The 22,056-nt window shown below is 34.5% G+C and overlaps 1 protein-coding gene across 5 annotated transcripts; it reads left to right on the forward strand.

Moving 5' to 3' along the window:
• The first annotated feature begins 1,654 nt into the window (after positions 1-1,654).
• On the forward strand, positions 1,655-21,779 carry LOC137836105 (helicase SEN1). Of its 5 annotated transcripts, XR_011085199.1 has the most exons (24): positions 1,655-1,738; positions 1,849-2,007; positions 2,511-2,895; positions 3,322-3,438; positions 3,528-3,607; positions 3,968-4,114; positions 4,212-4,360; positions 4,454-4,584; positions 4,694-4,816; positions 4,950-5,023; positions 8,096-8,695; positions 8,815-8,926; positions 9,022-9,159; positions 11,192-11,521; positions 13,148-13,421; positions 13,516-14,765; positions 15,566-15,968; positions 16,073-16,995; positions 17,085-17,150; positions 17,231-17,356; positions 18,039-18,283; positions 18,361-19,559; positions 20,698-20,859; positions 21,484-21,779. XR_011085199.1 is itself a non-coding variant. In XM_068644949.1 (23 exons), the coding sequence occupies exons 1-23, from the start codon at positions 1,734-1,736 to the stop codon at positions 20,712-20,714; spliced, it is 7,053 nt and encodes a 2,350-aa protein (XP_068501050.1). In that variant the 5' UTR covers positions 1,655-1,733; the 3' UTR covers positions 20,715-20,994. The 5 variants fall into 5 exon arrangements, 4 of the variants coding, with proteins under 4 accessions (XP_068501050.1, XP_068501053.1, XP_068501051.1 ...); XM_068644949.1 differs by lacking the exon at positions 21,484-21,779 and having other exon boundaries at positions 20,698-20,994; XM_068644952.1 differs by lacking the exons at positions 1,655-1,738; positions 1,849-2,007; positions 21,484-21,779 and having other exon boundaries at positions 4,454-4,588; positions 20,698-20,994.
• The last annotated feature ends 277 nt before the right edge of the window (positions 21,780-22,056 follow it).

Consider the following 22,056-nt stretch of genomic DNA (forward strand, 5'->3'; position numbering starts at 1 on the left):
TTTAGTTTTTTTATGCAAAAAAATTACTTCCAAATTTCATAATTAATCTTTTCTAATTAACATATTTAATCTTTTGAGTCTACCAATTAAGACTAAACATGTTATATATATGATAAAAAATTCAAAAAGAGGGTTTGCAATTGTAAGTTGTAAGGGGTTAAAAAAATAATACTTACATGTGTTATTCACCTAGATGGAATGACATCGATTTTGTGTTTGTATCCATCGAATATTGTTGTAGATTTAGGGACATGGAAATGCAAAGAAACCGTATTTAGTCATATTCGTGTGTGTACCATGATTTACAAAGAAAGTCAAGTAGATGGACTGGTTTTTACTTTGTTACTCTTGTATTTTCAAAAGTCGCGTGAATGTTTGTTCATGCATAATGAAGATTCCTGAGCCTGTGCATGCAGAAGAACAAAAAATCTAGCTGAAGGTTTATTACACGCTCACAAATACGGTGAGCTTGCTGAGTAAGGTGTGTGAGTTATGTGTTTGTCAATGGTGTGAGTTTCGTGGTGAAGTGAAAGTGCAATTGGGTTATTGTTGAAATGGTGCTTGATGTGTTGCTTCCTCTGTGGTGGTTTGGTGTTGATTTGTGTGTGTATTGAGGTAAGAATTCATGGTTAAGATGTTAAACATTTAAAAACTGATTTGATTACAACAACAAGACTATCAACTATCCATGTCTTTAACACAAAGCAAAATCGATTGTCAACTAATTTTGAATGAACAATCGATGTTGGAGTAGTCATAATCGATTATAAGGGAATTTTGATGTCGATTCATACAACTTTGCTTCCACTTTGACACCCCATCGGCGCCATCTCAACCATCAGGTGACACTTCTTTTTACATGGGTTAAAAAAGAAAACCCCATAGGGAACGTCATTGATGCACAATTTGAAAGGCTTAATACATGGTTTGAGGGATTCACTGATATCCTTGGGAGGGGCAACACTCAAATCGATAGGTTATGTTATATTGTTGACCAACAAGATGTCATCAGAGGTAGGTTCTTTATCATCGCAATGAGTGACTACTGATGTGGAAGAAAATTTGCAATATAACAAACGACATGTAGTTGCAAAATAATAACGTAATAAAATATTTCGTGAACAGACTCACACTTTGTCGTACTAACCTTTTCCAATACTCTGAATATGATATTTGGGAAATATTACTGCAAATAAACATACAAGATGAAGATGTATTGGATAGTTGTTATGACTTCCTTTGTGGTAACCCCAATGTAGTAAAACAACCCTTTGACGTACCTCTCGAGCAATGAATAAGAAAGCTCTTAAAGATAATGACTAAGAATCTTTAAACTATGTACAACCTTGTTTTTTTAATTATACATAAGTATTTTTGTTATTACATCTATAATGTTATTTATGACACAAATTGTATGCAAAATTTAATTTAAATATGATATATTTTAACGAATATGAGTCTTCTGTTATATGTTTTTTTTGGTTGTTATAATCGAATGAGATCACCTATCAACTAATTTATAAATTATTTTTTTATACTTCTTTTAACTGTTTTTCAATAATTAAACTAAAAAATTCACCATGAAAAGGGACTAGGTAGTTTGTTTTTAGCTGAGACTTAAAACTTTCAAAGCAGTATAAAATAAAATTAATATCTCTTTTGAATAAGAAAAATAATAATTCAACCATCGAAAAAAATGAGAAAAATACACAATTCAATTACGAAGGAATGGGATGGAGTAAGTGAAGATTAAAAACCGTGCCCTCACCCTAATATTTTGCAGTCCATTTTTAAAATTAGGATGATAGACACCATCATCATAATCTTCATGTTCATGTAAATCTGCAGGATAAACCCTAACAAATCAATGGCTACGGCGAACAAACTTGCTGCTAGGCGGGAGCTACTGGACCGGTGGAGAGGCATCGGGGAAGAAGAGGAGAACGACGATGACGGTGATGTTGATCCCTCCAAGTGTCGTAACCTCCACCTCCTCAAACAACAATGGTTATCGCTATTTCCTCCCTTTTTATTTTCAGCGCCGGAATGAATCCAACTTATAGTCAACAATTGCCTCTTCGTTTTAATAATAATGGAATTGCAATGCCGAACTTTAGCTCCCCTTGAATTTCAACTTTATTTTTAATGGGAATTATTTTGACTTGTTGCTGAAGCAAAATAAGTTTAGAGTGATAATACTTAAAACAGATGTTTACTCTGTCTGTTTCTTATGCATTATACACATTCCTCATGTCCTCAGTATAAGCACTCGATAAACACGGTGAGTTTAAAGAACAAGTATGCAAATAAATTATTGATTATATGAAACATAATCGTCAGTCATACTTGTGTGAGTATCTCAAGAATAAGTGATTATTCAGATTATGTTATTCTTTTCTTCTACATGAAAAAGAAAACTAGTTATGTTGTTACTGAGGCAGTGTTGCGTAGCTGGTTTCATATCCGATGAGCCTTGGTGTAGTTTCCATAATAACTGCTATTATTGCCAGGTTTACAGATGCATATAATTTTCTAATTTGTTTGCCTGGTGGAAGTCACATTTGGTGTGGCTTTTGGGATATAATGGGACCCCTTTTGGAGACTTTTTACAATTACTTCAAAAATGATTGTCAAGATTCACCTCTGAGGCTGTTATGGAAGAGAATCTCTGATGAAATGAGACTGTGCCTGCAATGCATTTCTCAGCATCATCAAGCCCAAGACATGTATAACATGGAGTATGAGTCTAGCTCTGTTGGTCCTCTTCTCGATGTCTTACAGAAGCTTGATTGTGAAAGGGTGACATTACACCTGAGAGATGTCAATACAAAAATAGCAGGGGAAAAGTATGATCCTGCCTGTGATAATACAGAAGTTGTTAATGTTTTGTATGAGGTGTGTTTTCTAGGTACTTATGATTTATATAATATTTTACATTTTATTTATTGGGCTCGCATCTTATGATTTCTCTTTATAAATAAATATTTTTTTTTTGCCTCTGAATTAGTACAAGAAATATGTTGACTGTATTTTTCATCTAAATATGTTTTCTGTTTTCCATGGTATGTTATTACATATCTTTTTTCTGTATTTAAAATTTCACTACTAGATCAATTGAAAATCTCATGGGGAAGTGCAAATTGATTATTTTTGTACTGGGAAATGGTGAGTTTTATTTGTTGCTAAAATAGTTATCTCTTCATGATATTTTATGTGGCAGTAGTTATACTTAGTTTCATTCCACTGTCTTTATGAATGGATTTTCTAATTTGAGGTTTAGAGTTTATCAGCTTATTTTCCCCCATTCATCATTTGACACAGGTATTGATGTTCCCAATCCTCTTAGATTTTGAGCCTCTATTCACTGAGTTTGAGTTGTTTGTTGAAGCTATTGATAATAAGCATGAGCTGGCTTTGTCTGGGCATCAACAATTTCCGGTATGTTTTATTTGTGGTACTCTGGTGTGTATTTCTGCTAGAAGATTCTCTTTTACAGTTAGTTCAATGGTGAACCCATTTTCTTCCAGGGAGTTTATGCATTACTATTTTTCAAGAGAAGTGTTCGTTCGGTTGGATATCGCTTAGCAGGATCAATGGGAAAACTCAGGTACTTATTGTTGGTTGGTCTGAAAGTTCTTCAGTTTCACTGATTGTGATTTCATGTTTAAGTCGATGATGCTCCATTGAACTTGGGTTTTGTAAGAGCAAATTCTCTGTATTTATAAATTCCTCCTAAAATTACATATGAATATCTTTATCTTGTCTCAAAACAAAGCTGTTCTGTTATAGAGAAAGACATGGAACACATAGTAGCATATGGTCATTGCCATAACACCATTGAAATCATAGATATGAACCTCTTTACTTATCTTTTCTTCATCACCATGTTCACATTGAGTTTTCTGGCGTGTGATATTCAAAAGCCTTTTTTTCCTTTTTGATACAATCTATGTTTGCTTATATGTAGGAGAGCAACAGACTTGGAACCTTTGCAGCCATTGCTTAAGAAATTTATTGGCTGTTTAGAGGCAGATGCTTTGCCGGTGGCTTTGGAGACCTCAACACCAAGAACTCAATTGGATCGTGTGTCTTTATGGATTGGTATCAAATCACTGTAAGAAGTGTGTTTTGAATTTGTTAACATCAATCTTTATCTCAGTATGTTCCTTACTAATATTTACATGCTACATCATTATGTATGCTTTGTGAAGGCTTGGCTTCTTGGATCCTTCAACTTTTGAAGAAGGGATATTGGAACGCTATCCCTTTTTTGTTGATATTGTACTCAATCATATTAGTGGTGATTCACTTGAATTTTCACATGCTGTTGCTTGCTTGAGACTCCTCTTCGAAATGCTTGGTATGCCATTTTTCCTTTCCATTTCCATGTTTTTTTAATTCATTTATATTTCTTTTGCTGACTTTTTGTTTTGTTGTTTTGGTTTGGTTTGAGGTTGTAAGCTTTGGTTAAGGTCTACATTGTCTCCAAGTGTAATGCGCAACACTCTAATTGGTCAATGCTTCCATACTCGCAATGAAAAAATCCATAATGATATTTTTGGTCTATTCCAACCTTTTCTACAGGCATGTATGGATGGTGATTTGATTTGTTTCTTTGTTGTATGTGTATTGGGAGAAGGAGGGTTGTTCTTGTATTGACATTATTATTGAGATACTTCATCCCATGTTACAGTCTCTTGAAGCTTTGCAAGATGGAGAGCTTGAAAAGCAGCGTAGGTATTTTCTCTATTTTTTGCTCCATCAAGTGCCAGTGAGCAGTAACTTCAGCGTTCTAACAAGAAAATTGGCTTGTCAGGTTATTACATTTAGATTTTTGCATGACGGATGCACATAAAAAATGTCCTGTTTGGCTTTTATAATTGATACTGCAAGTTGTTTTGGCTTATTACCATTGCTATAATGCTATATATATATGATCGTCTTTGCAGATAGCACTTCTTATTGTACACCGAGGTTACAAGATGAACCCGCCTTGTCCTCCCTTAGAGTGTGCACATACGTGGTATGAAGTCAGAACCCCTTCTTTTTTGTGTGTTGAAATGAAATTCATTGAGTTTGTACTTGGTATTATACAGTTGTCTATACTCGTGTATAAGTGTTGAGCTGACTCAACACTCATCAAATGCTAGAGTTCGCAACTTGTAAGAGTTTATTAGCTTGAGTATCTACTTTGTCAAATATAAGTCTGAAATAATTTCCATCTTTAAACAAGTCAAATCACTCATTTATCTACAATTGAACAAACCAATCAAAGCACTTAAAAACAAACTGGGCATTGGATTTAAGCCTTTTAGGCACTATTGTAATGATTTTGGCATTGTTCGTAGACTTATTTGACCCCACAGGCCCATGTGCATCACCCAAACAAAGTTGTTGAGTGCAAGCATTGTTAAATATTGAAATGGGTCTCACTCTATCATCTCAAACAAAGTTATGCCCTCACTTATTTTGATCATGCCGTTCATACCTAGTAAGCATATTATCCTCCATTTCCCATAACCGTTCCATTCCTTATCCCACCATCTTTCAAAAGAATCAACATTATTAATTTCTCAAGGTCTTTGGGTGTGCATGTTTTCCTCATGTAAGTCTAATCCTCCACATTGTATGAATTTCTTAGTGTAGGCTACTTTTCAGTTTATCTTTGGTCAGTAATTGTATATGTTAGACAAATACAATTGTTGGTTTCTGTTTTTGTAATTGTAATTGTGTTTGTTGGGCAATTACAATAATTAGTTTCTTGTATGGTTAGTATAACTGTCTTGTACAGTTACAAAACAACTAATTTGTAACTTAGCTATGCGTATATATAGTTTTATGCAAAGAGAGACTCAATATCTTTTGTATCATTTTACACTTTTACATAATTAAGGTAAAGTGAATTTTCTCTACATGGTATCCAAAGTTTCTTGATCCCTTTTTCATGGCTTCCGGCACAAGTTTTGATGGTGAAACTTCTTCATTTCCAGTGGCTTTTGGCTACATTTTCTCATCAAATCACCAAAAAGCTTGATGATAAATCTTTCTAGCAGCAGTGACAGAAGATCGAACTGTTTCTCTTTCTATTCACTTGCGTTTTTCTATTTTGGAATTGTTCGTGACGTAAATCACATCAATCCAGCGTTTCTAGCTTGGGGAAAGCAACATTAACTGCTTCTCACATGACTTAAATCATCTTTGTCAAGTTTAGTGCTTGGTTGTGTTCTTAGTTCAACTTATTCCTATTAAGTGTGGTGCAAGATTCACTCTTATTTTCATCATTAGACTCACTCTAGAGTGAGACAAGTTAGATTTGTACTCTTGTAACTGAAAGAAAACATCGACACATTGTTGATTTGAGTCTCATCTTGCTGGATCGTGTTTATCTTCATTTACAATTTTAGGATTATGCTTTTACAACTGCTGTATATCTTATTAACAGGTTGCCTGCAACTTCTCTTAAGTTTGCCATTTCTTATACTATTGTTTTGAATAATAATCATGACTTTCATTTCCTCAAAGCTTTTGGACGTGCTTGCTTTAAACTACTAAGACTTTATCACTTTCACAAGCTTGATTTTATATATGAGGAATGTTTGTTCTTAGGGTACTCTCTCACACACAAGGGCTATAAATGTCATTCATCCACTGGAAAAATATATATATAAAAAATGTTCTGTTTAGTGAACATTGTTTTCTTTATGCTGATCTTTTTCCTACTGTGCCTAATTCTGTCTATGATCTTAATTGTTACTTTAGTTTAAACCAATCTTACACCACTTAACAATTCCCTGACTCCTTAACTTGTACCTTCTGTCACACCTGAACCTTCCAACACACCACCTATCACCCCTGATCTATCTGCTTCTGAGTCTGCTTTTGTCCCCAATCGAGTTCCAGTTGTCAATGCCCCTCCCTTGCAGACTCAGTCCAAATTTGGTATTCATCAGTTCAAAATTAATCCTTCCTTGTTCCTTACTCGTTTAGAAGCTAAAACAACTAAGAAAGCACTTGAGGATGCTAAGCTAATTGTCTTGATGCAATGTATCAAGTTTTGAAGCAAAATACATGGGATTTAGTTTCTTTACTCCTCATAGACAAGTTATTGGATGCAAATACAGAGCGAGGTTGGTGGCTAAGGGTTTTCATGAAGTGCACAATTTTGATTTTCACGAAACCATTTCTCTAGTGGTAAAATTCAGAGTTATTCTTACTCTTGCTCTTTTACATGGGTGGAAATTATTTCAGCTAGATGTAATTTGTAAATAATGTTTTGTTTGAATGGTCTACTTGAAGAATCAATTTATATGACCCAACCTATTGGATTTGAACTTGGGATCTCTTGTTTGTAAGTTGAACAAACAAGCAACCAGACAATGGTTTGAGAGATTGAAATTCACACTCCTTCAGTTTTGTCTTTTGGGCACTAAATGTGACTCATCACTCTTTATTTATAAACATCAATCTCATTTTGCTATTTTCTGGTACATGATGATATCAAAATCTCTAGAAGCTCTATTAATTTAATTCAACAACTTAGCTAAAATCCATTCAGCTTTTTCCCTCTTACAACTGTTTGATTTGTTCAATCTCTCTATAATAAGGAAACAAAATATGCATGAGTAAATATGAAGATTCTAATGATATTTTATCTGAATAATGAGATCACGAAGATATTTTAATTCTAAGAAACCTTTATTTACAACATTTAATATGAATGAGGTTCAATGCAAAGCTATGTATTTATGATATACCACTTCTGGTCTTATATATAAGAAACAAATACCTAACTTATCAAAACCAATAAAGTAGTTAAGTTGACTAATTTTAATTAATAATATTACTTTAAATTGTATTAAAAAAATACCTAGAATTAAAGGGTTAAAGTGCTGATTATATTTAATGACATAACTCATAATTGTATAAATATTTTATAGTGTGACTTATATTATTAATATCCCAAAAAAGGCATTAATTTTCATGAGAAATCAGTGTATATCTTTTACAAGACCAGAGGTAGTACCCTAGTACTTGGAGTGATGTTTTATTCATCAGTGTAGTTACCTGATCACTTCTCAATATTTGTATTGGACAGGGGGCCTGCCCTTGTGTCATCTCTGAAGGACTCCTCGCTCCACAGTTCTTTGAGGCAACCTGCATTTGACCTTATACAGACCATCATAGTTTCAGATGCTACTGCATTAATGTATTCAGTGCTGAATTGCTGCACAACTCCGAGCACTGAGCGTGGCATTACAGACGTCATTGAGTTGGATGATGAAAATGATGATATTTGTCTGCCAACTTTTCCAGACAGCAAAGAGAAGGATAGTAGTAGTTCTTGGAGTCACTTCAAAGTTCAAAGTGGAATAACTTCTCAAGATTGCCGAGAATGGATATGCATTCCAATGTTATGGGTTGATGTTTTGGTTGATATTAATCCCTCAATCCTTCCAATTTCATTTTCCAAAGCTGTTTTCTGGGCACGATCTCGTTTTCCTTTGGTAGAATACGAGGATAATGCAGAAATGATGTTTCCAAACAGATCTTTCCTTTCATCTTATGCTCCAGAAATTTCCTCTTCATTTGGGTGGAAGGTTCCGACTGGATCTGATGATGGTGGAGATGGAAACAAATCAAAAAACTCAGTTGAAGTGTTGACTATGTCTTATCCTTTATTAAGAACATTTATTAGGTTCCTAACGCCATCTTCACCTTATATTTACGTTATGTAATAAAGTTTGAGCATTTTCTGGTTCTAAGTTAAAAGCCAATTTTTAATTTCTTGACTAATTATCTGGAGTTGCACATCAGGTTAACTGCACATTTTTTAGTTCAGATACGACATGGAGAACTTCGAAGTCAGTGGACATGGGAACCATTGATGAGTGAAAGCTTAATCCTTTCACTTTTAGATCCAAATGATGTAACATTTTCCTACAACTTGAAGCTCATGTTTACCCTTGTTAGAATGTGATGAATATTCTATTTTTTTTTTCTTATTTTGTTTTTCCCATTCAGGACATTAGACAATTTGGAAAATCTATGTTAGAACAAGTTTCAGATACCCGGGGTCTTTCAAGTGGATTGAAATTTCTTTGTTCTCAAAAACCCTCATTGTATGCAACTATTCTGGGCCTCAAGCATGCTATGAAACTGGTAATAATTTTTGCAAATGTTTTCTTGATAATAATGTTGTTAGTGTCTGCCCTTTGTTGCTTTGTGTGTTTGTGAGTAAGGAAATGTCAGTGGAGAAGTATGATTTAGGGGAGGGATAAGGATCCTCTAAAACAGGAGTGAAATGGCTGAAAACAGAAACAGTGCAATCTATTCTCTCTGCATACCTGATCCTAAATTCCCTTAAGATAACCATTAGTGGTCCCCTAGAGAGAAACTGTAACACTTGTAGTAGTTTTTACTGTGGGCCAAATATATGCCCTTCAAGGGCATTCTTCTCCTATGAAGTTGAGAGATTCCTAGACACAGATGTGGATACTCCAACATGGTTCCGTAGCAGTTGAGACATTGTGTATGTGTGTGTATTTAAAAAGAGAGATACTCAAATAAAATTAAACGAGTAACATAATACAATATCTATATAGATAACTAAGATTTGTATATTTGCAAATCTCTCCAAAAGTACGAAGAGACATTACTTTAAAAATGTAAGCATCTTGCCTCTCTAAAAAAATCTCAAAACAAAAAGAGGAGTTGTATCTTTATAGACCAGTAACGTTTCCTTTTCAAAACAATGTTCTAAGTTTTATGATAACTAGCTTCACACAAAAATAACAAAGTCATTACTTTTGATAATTTATTCATAGTTCTCTATTGTGTCATAGTGCCATTATCACAAGGTGGTGGAGTTGAGTGGTGCTCTATTTCTCCTCAAAGAGTTGTTGTGGTAGTCATGGTACATTTTGTAGCTGTTTCTGTAGCCAATAACATGTGGAGTTATCACTTTGCTGAGGTGTTTAGTTTTTATAGTTTTCTTGGAAGGGAAAAACGTTCTGCAACTTCTGCAAGGCAGAGGTGTTAACTTTGGGGTATAGTCAGGTTTTTCTGCCCTATTCTAGAGTTGCAGTAGCAATAACAAATTGTTTTTCTGAAAGAAGATAATGGAGATAGGGGTTGGTAGTTGATAGGATAAAGATAAAGAGGCTAGGGTTTTGTTTTTTTGTAGGGTGTGAGTGGGTGTTTGGCCTGCACCCCAAATTAGGAGCTCTCCACCCCTAAACGGTACTACAATTGGGAAGGGGCTTTGTTGCTGTTTATTTTTCTGTAAATAATCATGGATTATGCTATTATAAAACCATGAAGTATATTATAATATTTAAGAGAAAAATATTAATACATAGTTTTTTGTTATATAATAAGACAACTGTTGTAACGTAATAGTGGTCATTATACTATTTACTATCCTTTTATAGCTTTTTGTGGCATCCTCTGTTATTATATTCTTTTGACTACTATGCTTTCATTATGTATAATATGTGTATTTTGAATGTTAAAATAATTGGATACACACACAAACAGTAGTGTCCGTTAAGTGTATATCACTATGGAAGTGTTAGCTTAAGTATTCAAGTTGTATAAAGGTGTTGTTGGTTCTAGTCTTTGAGCTGACTAGAAATAATATATTTCTTGGACATATATTGAGAAGTATCTGGGAAGTGTCATTTGTGTTGAAAATGTGTGTGACCACAGAGTAGAGTTTTGAGATAGACAAAACAGAAAAGGGATTCTGAAACTTATATAAAGGATTACTAATGGAGAATGTAACGTACAGGTATCCATATACTACTGATGACTGATACTCGGCAGTATGTTACACAGTTATAGCTGACAGAAACTTAACAGACTATTAACAAAAGAATATTATATCTAATAATACTGGCATATTGACACCTCAAGCAGGAGGAATGTTAGTGGCTTAGTTCTTTATAGAATCTCCTTTAATCAAATGCACCAGGCAACTGCAAAAGTCAACTTAATTGCAACAGAATCCTGTCTGTGTTAAGCCTATTGACTGGGACTACAAGTTTGTTCTGTGTCCAATGAATTTGGTGTTCTGATTTTGCGGACATGCTTCTTCATGCCTGTGAAATATTGAGTTGGTGTAAAATGAATTTTGTCTTGACTGTTTCCCTTTTGTATTCCATTTTACTAATCCCATCGTGTATCTATGTAGGTGCAACTGGGTTCTGTTTTGTTGAAGTTTCATACTCTACATCATTTTTGGTTTCTTTTATGCAAACTACTCAAAGATGAGGATCTACTTGCTCCAGAGTTGCCAGAAAATACACATAGTGACTTAAAAATGCCAAACTTCTCATCACAGGGTGGGTTTTTAAAGCAGCCAGCTTCCAGTTCTGTGCCTGAGAATGTTGTTAAAAATGCTGTCAATGTTGAACAAAGAACAAAGGAACAATTTGGATGCTTGCTATGTGAAATGGCATGGCATATTTTCTGTAGGTGCTTGGTGAATGGAAAAAACTTCATTGATTACACGCTTTGCCAGGTATTATCCTGTCTTTGTTTCCCTGGCTATTGCTTTGTTCAGTTTGTTTGAAATACTTTGTTATTTAAAATATCATTTAGCATAGTACTTCTATAGTTTTTTATCATTTAACAACATGCAGTTTTGGGATTTTGTTTGTTTGTTGTTATCAAACTTAAGCTTAAAGTAGCTTGTAATGAATATATTTTTATTATCCAAATTTTATTAATGAACACTGCTAGTTTAATAATTATTTGATACTCTATTTTTTTATGCAAGTATCAAAATTGAGGTTAAAAATCACATTTGTGTTTAATTTAGCTTTTCCTTATTTTCCTTTACTCTTTGTAATTATTTTTGGTTAGAATACTAGAAAATGAGAGAGAGAAAAGTGTTTTTCATAATTATTGGGTGATTTTGTTACATTAGAGAATTTATAGCATTCTGTAGCTTGCTTTACAAGGAACTGAAACAGTTAGATCTAGTTGTCACTTGCTAGTCTGAAATACTAAACTAACTTGTAACTAGTCCAAGGTGTATTCAATACACCATGCAAACCCTGCTCTACAACTGAAGGTGGGTGTGAGCCAAAGATTTTCATTTTTAAAAGGTGCAGGAAATAAATGTTTCATTTCAAGTACAAAAAGTTCGATAACCCATCCTTCAATTCTGTGGCATTATTTTTTTATCTTAATGAAAAGACTGGATTGAGATATTTCCAGAGTTCTCTGTAAAAATGAACATTATCAGAGAAAGAGTCCACCAACCTCCTTAGCACTGTTAATCATCCTCCTCAAACTCAACTCCTTAAATTTGCAAGTAGAGGAGTGAAAAATAGCCTATAAGTTATTTGTCAATTAAATTGACACAGTATTAAATGACACATTTGGGATATGAAGGACATTACAGAGAGCTAGAGATTTAGACATAGGAATGGAACCAACAGTTGCTATGTAGAAAAGGTACCATTTGCAATTCTGATCCTTTTATTTATGTAAACCTGTGTGGAAAGACTTTATGCGGAGAACTCTTTTTGAGCAATTTTTCAAGTGGCTTGTAGCTCTAGAATCAGTGATCCATGGAGCTTTGGAATTCTGTTTGGTACTAAAAAGGAGCAATAGAAAAGGAAATATCTTATTTGTGTAGAGAGGAGGATAAATTAACTGCCATTTTAGTTGAAAAGTCCTAGAATTTTAGTTTGGGCCTAACTAATAACAGTGCTCTAATTGTTCTGTAGTAAAAGGAATTGTAAATTGGTAGGCCAACTCATGATTAGAGCTAAAACTCTGGTACCATGTAATTTTAGGAGAATAGAATAATTTTTCTTTATATTGATTGATCAAAATTACATGAGTTATATGGACAAAGATTGCCAGGAGAAAGCCTAACTGCCTTGATTAGTGATTACAAAATAAACAAGGGAGAATATAAAGGAGAATCAAATGAGATTTTAATAATCCAATCTTGATCTTAACTACCTAAATATTCTAGAGTCCTAAGTTGAAATTTAAAATAAATTTCCTAACAACTGTCAACAATAGTTTCTTGTTTTTTCTTTGCTACCTAAATATTCTAGAGTTTTATTTAAAATTGAAGTTTAAATAAGTGTACACACAACTTTCAACAATATAATTCTTTGTTTTTCAGATGACTTGTGTACGGTTACTGGAGATTCTCCCTGTTCTTGTCGATAAACTTTGTCTATCTGGTGATAAAGAGCTTGGGGATCTCACAATGCTTGTACAAAATAAATTGAATTTCAAGTGGCTTTATGATCTTATGGAATGGGGGAAGTCATCAGATAAAGTTGTAATTTTATATTGGAAGCGTGCTGTTACTTATATACTGAATCAGTTCAAAGCTTCTTGTGATAAAACTTCACTTTCAACAATCATTACCATAGAAAATCTTATTTTGAAGGGTGAGTTTAATTTCTGTACTCAATTTCCCTTCCATGATTTGGTGAGTTCTATGACATCAATATATTTTACTAATGTTATGCATTGTCAATTTAGATGGTTATACTTTGGAAGAATTGACAGAACAAGTGTCACGCCTGTCCGTTTCTTTATCTAGAGAAGGATCTCACAATTTGAAGGAGGCAAATCTGAACTCTGAATCATTGGTATCTGAAAGATTGTCATTTGAGAAGGACTGTTTTTCTTCAGATGTTCATTCTTCATCTATGGAGTATATAGAGTTACAAAATCTGGACTCTAAAATAGTGACTGGCAACAAAAGCACTGACAGTGTAATTATTCTTTCAGATGATGAAGTGGAACCAAAAGTTTCTTCCAAGAAGGACATTTTATCATTTGGTGAGGATGTTCACCATGTTTCTGATGGCAATATTATGCCCCATGATTTTGGTAATAGTTTACCAGCTTCCGACCATGCAAGCCAGAATGTTTCATTCATGAAAACTTTGAAAAAAACCAAGGAGACCTTCCAGAAAAAGGCCAGTTCTGGTAATTTACATGATAAGCCTGTGGTGACTTCATTTATTGATTCAAAAGCCCCAGGCAGTTGTAGGAAAGAAGCAAGTTCAAAATCAAAGGATTTGGGGAATTTGACAAAGCTTTTGGATGAAGCTGCCAGTGCTAAAAATTTGAATAAAGCTTGTGGTGGCATGGCTCCCAAAACTGTTGACACTGTGTCAAGTACTTGTAGCAAAATGTTAAGTGATCAGGATGCAGAAGATGACCCTCTAGAGACTGCATTGAAATCTGTGGGACGTGTCCAGTTGCATGTACCAAAGCCTACAATTTTGAAAAGACAAGTTATTCAACTCAAAACACCTTTTGAAAACAGATCTGGTTGTCTTCGTAAATTGGAAGACCCAATGAAAAGATTCAGGCCACCTAGGTTGGATGATTGGTATAAAGCTATTCTTGAGATAAATTATTTTGCAACAATTGGATTGTCATCCACAAGAAAAGATGAAAACCAAATTGTTAACAAATTAAAGGAAGTTCCTGTATGTTTTCAATCTCCTGAACAGTATGTTGAGATATTTCAGCCATTAGTTTTGGAGGAGTTCAAAGCACAGCTACAAAATTCTTTTCTTGAAATGTCTTCATGGGAGGAGATGTTTTATGGAGTCCTTTCTGTGATGTCAATCGAGAGAATTGATGATTTCCATATTGTACGCTTTGTCCATGATGATGGCGCTTCAAAAAGTAGGAGCTTTTCAGAAAATGACTTTCTTTTGCTAACAAAAGATCCTCCTAAAAAATCTTCTCAAGATGTTCATATGGTTGGAAAGGTATACTTTTATCCTTGTGTGATTGCTATCATCTAAATATTTTTCTCCAATATCTACAATGTCCTACAATTAATTGTTTTAAGCTATGCATGCTTGAGTGGGTGGAAAATGTGAAGATTGAAAGTTAAGGAAAACCACTTCATACTAAACTTGAAAGCATAATGTAACACCTTTGTTGTCCAACTCATATTTTTGCCACTTCTATCTTAACTCAGCGTGAAAAAAAGTTTAAAACCTCTCAATCTCTACGAATTTGGCTCTTCTCCTTATTTTCAACCAACTCAAACAAGCTTATTCCTAGTGTCTTGTACAAAATTTTCAATAATATCATTAGCATATTTATCCACTTAAATGTCATATTGTGTTTTGTTGAGAAGTTTATCTTGTATGAAGATTTGTGAGTCCTTGATTGGTAAGCCTGTTGTCCTTTTTGCTGATAATTGATTGCTTATTCTATAATTGACCATGTTGAAAATTGCAAGCCAATAGATAAGTTGGTTTAACTCAGAATTTTCCTGCTAATATCTTAATTTGCTCCTTTTTCAACCTTTATCAGATTTTTTTTATCTTGTTTTAGTGGCAAATAGAATTCATGACATGTAAAGTTGATTCTGGAAGCCTGCCAACTGTTCAAATTAATTTTAAAGTTGCTTTGCGTTGGGTTACCTTTTTGTTGAGCAAAATTTGTGCTGGTTCCTCAGTTTGACAAAAGCTAACCTCAAGCCACTTATGCACCTCAATGCCACCTGAAGAGGTGCAGACAAATCAATGTCATGTTAAAGCCATCTGTGTTTTTGCAGGTTGAAAGGCGTGAGAAAGACAATAAAAGAGGGTCAAGTATTATTCTCATCAAATTGTATTTTCAAAATGGTTCTTTACGATTAAATCAAGCTAGACGGAATCTCACTGAACGAAGTAAATGGCATGCTTGCCGTATAATGAGTATTACCCCACAAATGCGAGAATTTCATGCATTGTCATCAATAAAAGACATTCCTTTACTTCCTCTCATTTTGAATCCTGTCAGCAATTCATTTTGTTTCGACGAATGTAAAGAAGTAGATCTAAATAATTTGTGCCAGTCATTGCGGCAAACTCTGAGGTCAACATTTAATGTCTGTCAACTTCAAGCAATAAGTGTTGCTATTGGAAGGGCCAAAGCAAAAAAGACTGTTGAATTATGTCTTATTCAGGGTCCTCCAGGTAATTCATCCACCTCGAGCTATCTCTAAACCATGAAGATCTTGTCATTTTTCTACTTAAGCTCTTTAAATTGTTAATTTGCATGTATGCTTATGTAAATACAGGAACTGGGAAGACTCGAACTATTGTTGCAATTGTCAGTGCTCTTCTAGTTTCTCAACCGAAGATGAATTGTCTAAAAAATCCTTTTGATGAAAACTTGTACCAAAATTCTTCTTCTACCTATTCAAGACCGAAGGTTAGTCAGAATGCTGCCATTGCAAGAGCATGGCAGGATGCAGCGTTGGCTAGACAGTTGGGCAATGATATGCAAAATTCATCAACATCTTTTGGAAATTATGTGAGACAAAGAGTGCTTATCTGTGCTCAATCTAACGCTGCAGTGGATGAGTTGGTGGCAAGAATTTCTAGCCATGGTCTTTATGGCAGTAATGGGAAAATGTACAAGCCTTATCTCGTGAGGGTTGGAAATGCAAAAACAGTTCATTCAAATTCACTGCCATTCTTTATTGATACGTTAGTTGATCAACGTGTAGCTGAGGAGAGGATGCATTCAAATGTTGTGAATAGTGATTTGGGGGTAGATTCATCAGCCATGCTGCGGTCTAAATTAGAGAAACTAGTTGATTCTATTAGGTTTTATGAAGCCAAGCGTGCTGACTCAAGGGATCAGAATTCTAATGTTAAAAGTCATCTGTATAATGACTCTCATATGACAAACGAGAAGGAAATGTCAGAGACAGAAATTGAAATGAAGCTACGGAAACTGTATGATAAAAAAAGACAAATATATAAAGATCTTTGTAATGTTCAGACTCAGGAAAAGAAAGCCAATGAAGAAATCAAGGCTCTTAGGAATAAGCTACGGAAGGCTATACTAAAGGAAGCTGAAATAGTGGTAACTACTTTAAGTGGATGTGGTGGGGATCTTTATGGGGTATGCTCTGAGAGAATGTTAAACTCCAAGTTTGGGAGTCCATCTGAACATACCCTCTTCGATGCTGTTGTAATTGATGAAGCTGCCCAAGTATATATATCTTAGTTCTGCTATAAATAATTTGTCTGTAATCCTCTAGTTAACTATATTTACCTTCTTATTTATTTTTCTTGCTATAGGCTCTTGAGCCAGCTACTTTGATTCCTCTTCAGCTTTTAAAGTCAAGTGGAACCAAATGCATTATGGTAAGAGTACTAACCAAAAGCTTTTAAACTTATACTGATGTAGGGTAAATAGTAACACTGACTTTTGTAATTTATTCAAGGTTGGTGACCCAAAGCAGCTTCCTGCAACTGTCCTCTCAAATGTTGCTAGTAAATTTCTTTATGAGTGTAGCATGTTTGAACGGTTACAAAAGGCTGGGCATCCTGTTATTATGCTTACTGAACAGGTACATAGTTTGCTCCTAGATGAGTAAAGTATACTTTAGAAACTGTTAGTTCCATGCTTCATTCCATGCCACAGATTTCTTTAAGAGCTCTGGATACCATCTTAGAAGAAGATTAATTCTAAATGGAGTTTTTCATCATGTCAACCCATGAAAACATGAAGCAGTGGGAGCATTTATAGAAGCTACTCTTAGGATAGAAATGTGTGTAGATAGATAACAAACAATGACAACTGGAACAACAACCTATGATGTGTTGATAGCGTATGTAACAAACAATGATATCTATCCCTATAAAAGCTCATAGGAAATGAAATCAGGAATAGTATCCCACACCTATGATGTGTTGATAGTGCATGTAAGAAACTTTGTTCATGTGACATATATGTTCCAACTTGAAGGGTAGCATTAAAAGTATGATTTTGATTACATTAAATAGGAGATATTATATGATTTGATAGGGTAATATCTTATCAAATATTTTCCATTATTAGGTATTGATTTTATTCTTTATTCGTATTTCTTCTTCATTATAACTAAGAGTACTCATGTGTCTACAAATCACGCAATTACAAGCAATCCTCTCTATTTGTTTTTTGGTAGGCATGGAGTGTTATATGTTTACATTGCCATGTTTTATGATTTAAAGCTGAATTCCTTTATGATTTTTTTCTCACAATGGCAGTATAGAATGCATCCAGAGATTTGCAAGTTCCCATCATTGCATTTCTATGACAACAAATTACTGAATGGTAGCCAAATGTCTAACAAATCAGCACCATTTCATCAAATCAGTGGTCTTGGGCCATATGTGTTTTATGATATCATTGATGGCCAGGAGGTTCGGGGGAAAAGTTCTGGTGTAATGTCACTTTGTAATGAACATGAAGCTGATGCTGCGGTTGAAGTACTAAAGTTTTTCAAGAAAAGGTTAAATTTACTTTCTGTTTCTCTTACTTCTCTGCTTATCATGATGCTTGCTTACAAAACTACGAATGTCTCTTAAGGTACCCTGCTGAATTTGTTGGTGGAAGAATTGGTGTGATTACTCCATACAAGTCTCAACTTTCTCTTTTGCGATCTCGTATTCTTAATGCATTTGGACCTTTGAGTGTAGCGGATATTGAATTTAACACTGTGGATGGTTTTCAAGGTAGGGAGGTGGACATATTGTTACTTTCTACTGTAAGAGCAGCTCATTCAGGTATTATTGCTTCCGAAATAAACTCAAACTCTATTGGATTTGTTGCTGATGTAAGACGGATGAATGTTGCCTTGACAAGGGCCAAGTTATCACTTTGGATTTTGGGTAATGCTAGAACTCTACAGACTAACCAGAACTGGGCTGCTCTTGTGAAGGATGCTAAAGAAAGAAACCTGATAATGAGGGCTAGGATGCCATATCATTCAATGTTCAAAACAGATAAAAATAATTGCTTTGTTGAAAATTCTGATAATCATGCAAGACCACTGGAGCATGAGAAGAGGGTTAAGGAAAGTGACCAGACTGTAAACAAAATTTTGGTTCATGGAAAGGATACTGTTGAGAGGAAAAAGAAATGTGTTGCCTCTGAAGTCTGGGACAGGAATAAGGGTAACGGGGATGAGAATACTTCTTCAGTTTTGGGAAAATATGCTCCATGTAAGGGAAGGAAATCTGAAGATGAGCATTTCTCCAATACTAAGGATATGGGATATCCGGTTGCAAAATATGAAAGCAGAAGCTCCTGCAGTGACATGCTTGCAATGTCAGGTCATCCGATTTGTGATGGGGGAAGAGAAGGCAAAGACAAATCGAAAATTAGCATGGGAAAGAAAGCATTGGGTAAAAGACAATTAAAATTTCAACAATCAAGGAACAATTTAGACTTTCCAGCGGAAGAGGCAGGTGGTGGGCACAAGGCGTCAAAAAGACCAACTATGCATTCTGGAGGGACTAGGAGCAGTTCCACTGAAATTTCTGTTTCCTCAATGAAAGGCTGTTACAAAGAGAGAGATGCGGTTGATCAAGGTACTGCTTCTACTAAAAATAAAGTTGATGAAGTTTCAAAAAGGAAACAGCAGCGTGAAGCTGTAGATGCTATTCTTTACTCATCTTTGATATCTGCAAAGAAGGATGACGACACATTGTCAAAAGTTTCGGCAAAAAGGCCCCTTTCCTCATCTGTTGCTAGTAGGAGTATCAAGCCGTCTAAGACAAAAAGTGGTAAACTTCTGCTTTGACTAGTTTGTATGATTTATCTTTAAGTTGAATGATTACAAGGATGCCAAGAAAGTAATACTCTATATCCTTGATAACAGATGTTATTCTGCTAGGGTATGTTTCTATCTCTAGTCAAATCCCAACAGCTGATCATATTGCTATTGGGGAAAACCCGAGTCCCACATAAAGTAGAGATATTGCTTGGATAGCATATATAAATAGAGGGCAATTCTTATTCTATAAGCTAGCTTTTAGGGGAGTTAGACACATCCAAATTTTAAGAATTCCCTCGTTGTGTCAAGATTTGTCTCATTGTGTAATTAGATGATTATCAGTTTTCATCTAAAAGTCCTATTGAGGACTAATTTGGTTAAACTATATCTTGCATAGGTTTCTCTTCCGTACTTGCATATGTTTGAAGGTGATTTATTTATATAATGTTCCTCCAAAGACGTTAGAAAAGATTGGAAGATGTTAAAGCCTAATTGTGGCTATGGAGGTGCAGGTTGATTGCATTGTCTTTCTCAGATGTTAGCTTTTCAATTCTATTCCCTGTGATTATATTACATGGCTCATATGGGAAGCATGCATATGATATTTATGTTTGTTTTAAACTTCACGGTCTATTATTGGATAAGTAAAATCCAGTGGAAACGGTTTGTGTCCTGTTGAGATTTGTAGAAGATTTTCTTATTTCCTTTGTTTCAGTTTTTATTATCCGTCTTGTGTCTTGTTGCCTTTTTATCTTTACAATAAACGGATCCTTCTCGCTTTTGTATTATTTTTTCCTCAAGCATCCAACATACCTAGTCTTGAATTAAAGTTATTATTAAAAGACCACATCCCATGGGCCTGTTCACGGATCCCCTTCGCGAAGGGTTGTCTTGCATTAGTTTGCCTTGGCAAACTACCTCCGTTTGAGGTCGGTTTGCTGGCATCATTAAACTCCCCATTCTTTCAGACACCCAAAACCGGTGTTGCCCAAACCTAGAGTCAATAATAACAACAATTAATGGCAAAAAATTCTATCAAAACTTTTTTGGTTTTCTTATATGATCTGTTATAGAGCCATGTTTCAGATTGTGAATGAAAGCTATTTGTTTTTGTTGCATCTTCTCCTGAATTTGAAACACTTTTTCAGCAAGATCAAATCAATGAGCCTGGGATTAAGGAAGGAACAATTTTGCTCTGAGGACTAAGGTTGAGGCTTTTCATGGTTCTTGTTGTGATCACCACCTTGACTTACATTGGGTGAAGATATTTTGCTGTCCACATTTGATGATTTCCCATCCATGTTGTAATGGTGAGTGAATTTTCATTTGTTCATTAATGTGGAAAAAACTGAAACTTTAAGTGATTTCATGCAACGAGGGATAATAACTACCTGTACAAATAGCCACAGATTTCTGTAAATGAAAGAAATTTTGTTTATGTTTTATCTTTGAGGGCGAAAAAAAAGGAAAAACTGAATGCATTATACTACTTATTTACCCTTTTGTTCCGGTGGATTATTTAAGTTTCTCAAATTTAAGTAATTTATTTGAGGAATTCTGGTTCATCAGATGCTTTCTACTTCTATTTGATATCCTGGCTAAAACCAATCCTCATTGGAAACCACCGTGATTATTGCTTGTAACGGAGACGTTTATTACTTTTGATGCCAACACTCCTCACCCCTTCTCTCCCTTACCTAAAGAATTGAATTAACATTAGAGTCCATATCATTTGTGTGCTTCTACAAATTAGTGAGGGTGATTCCTAAATTATGGAGATGTATTGTACGTTGGCATTGCAACATGAGAATATAAAGCAATGGGGTTCTTGGAATTTCATTCTTTATAGTCGTTTATCAGAATATTCTTTTGGTATCGGGTTAAAGATTAGTTATTCGGGCACCCAAGACTAACGCTGTTTTCATGTTTTACAGTTTAAATCACTGACAATGGCTTTCGCAATTTGACTTTCTTAGATGCAGTTACAAGATTGTAGGGATGCCAAACGTCTAATGTCAGCAACTGAGAAAATTGCTCTTTGATTCCTAACAGAGCTTGAAAACTATCATTACACTTGTAATGATGATAGTTTATTCAAGTTTCTTTTTACAAGCTTAATTTTTTCAATGTTGGTTAGGATAAAGAAAGAAGATTAAGTGGTTCAAAGATTTTATAAGATATATAGTTAAACAATCATTATATTATTTATAATATTTAATTTATAGTTTAATTCCATAAAATGAGTTGACGACAATTGTGTGGTCATCATTTAGCCCTTGTTTGTTAGAAAGGAGGTAAGGAGAAATTATATTGGTTATTTGGTATAGGAGAGAAGAGAAGAATAGGACTTTTTTTATTTATTTCTCACATATTTCTATTTATCTTTATTCTTTCCTTATTTTTTTATCAAATCAATCAAACTACATAATGTTGAAAACTTTTTTGTTTTTATTTTTAAGTTATTTATACTTTACAAACAACTCAACATTCAATTTTATATAGCTCCT

This window comes from Phaseolus vulgaris, chromosome 5 (genome assembly GCF_000499845.2).
Source record: "Phaseolus vulgaris cultivar G19833 chromosome 5, P. vulgaris v2.0, whole genome shotgun sequence".
NCBI classification, from domain to species: domain Eukaryota; kingdom Viridiplantae; phylum Streptophyta; class Magnoliopsida; order Fabales; family Fabaceae; genus Phaseolus; species Phaseolus vulgaris.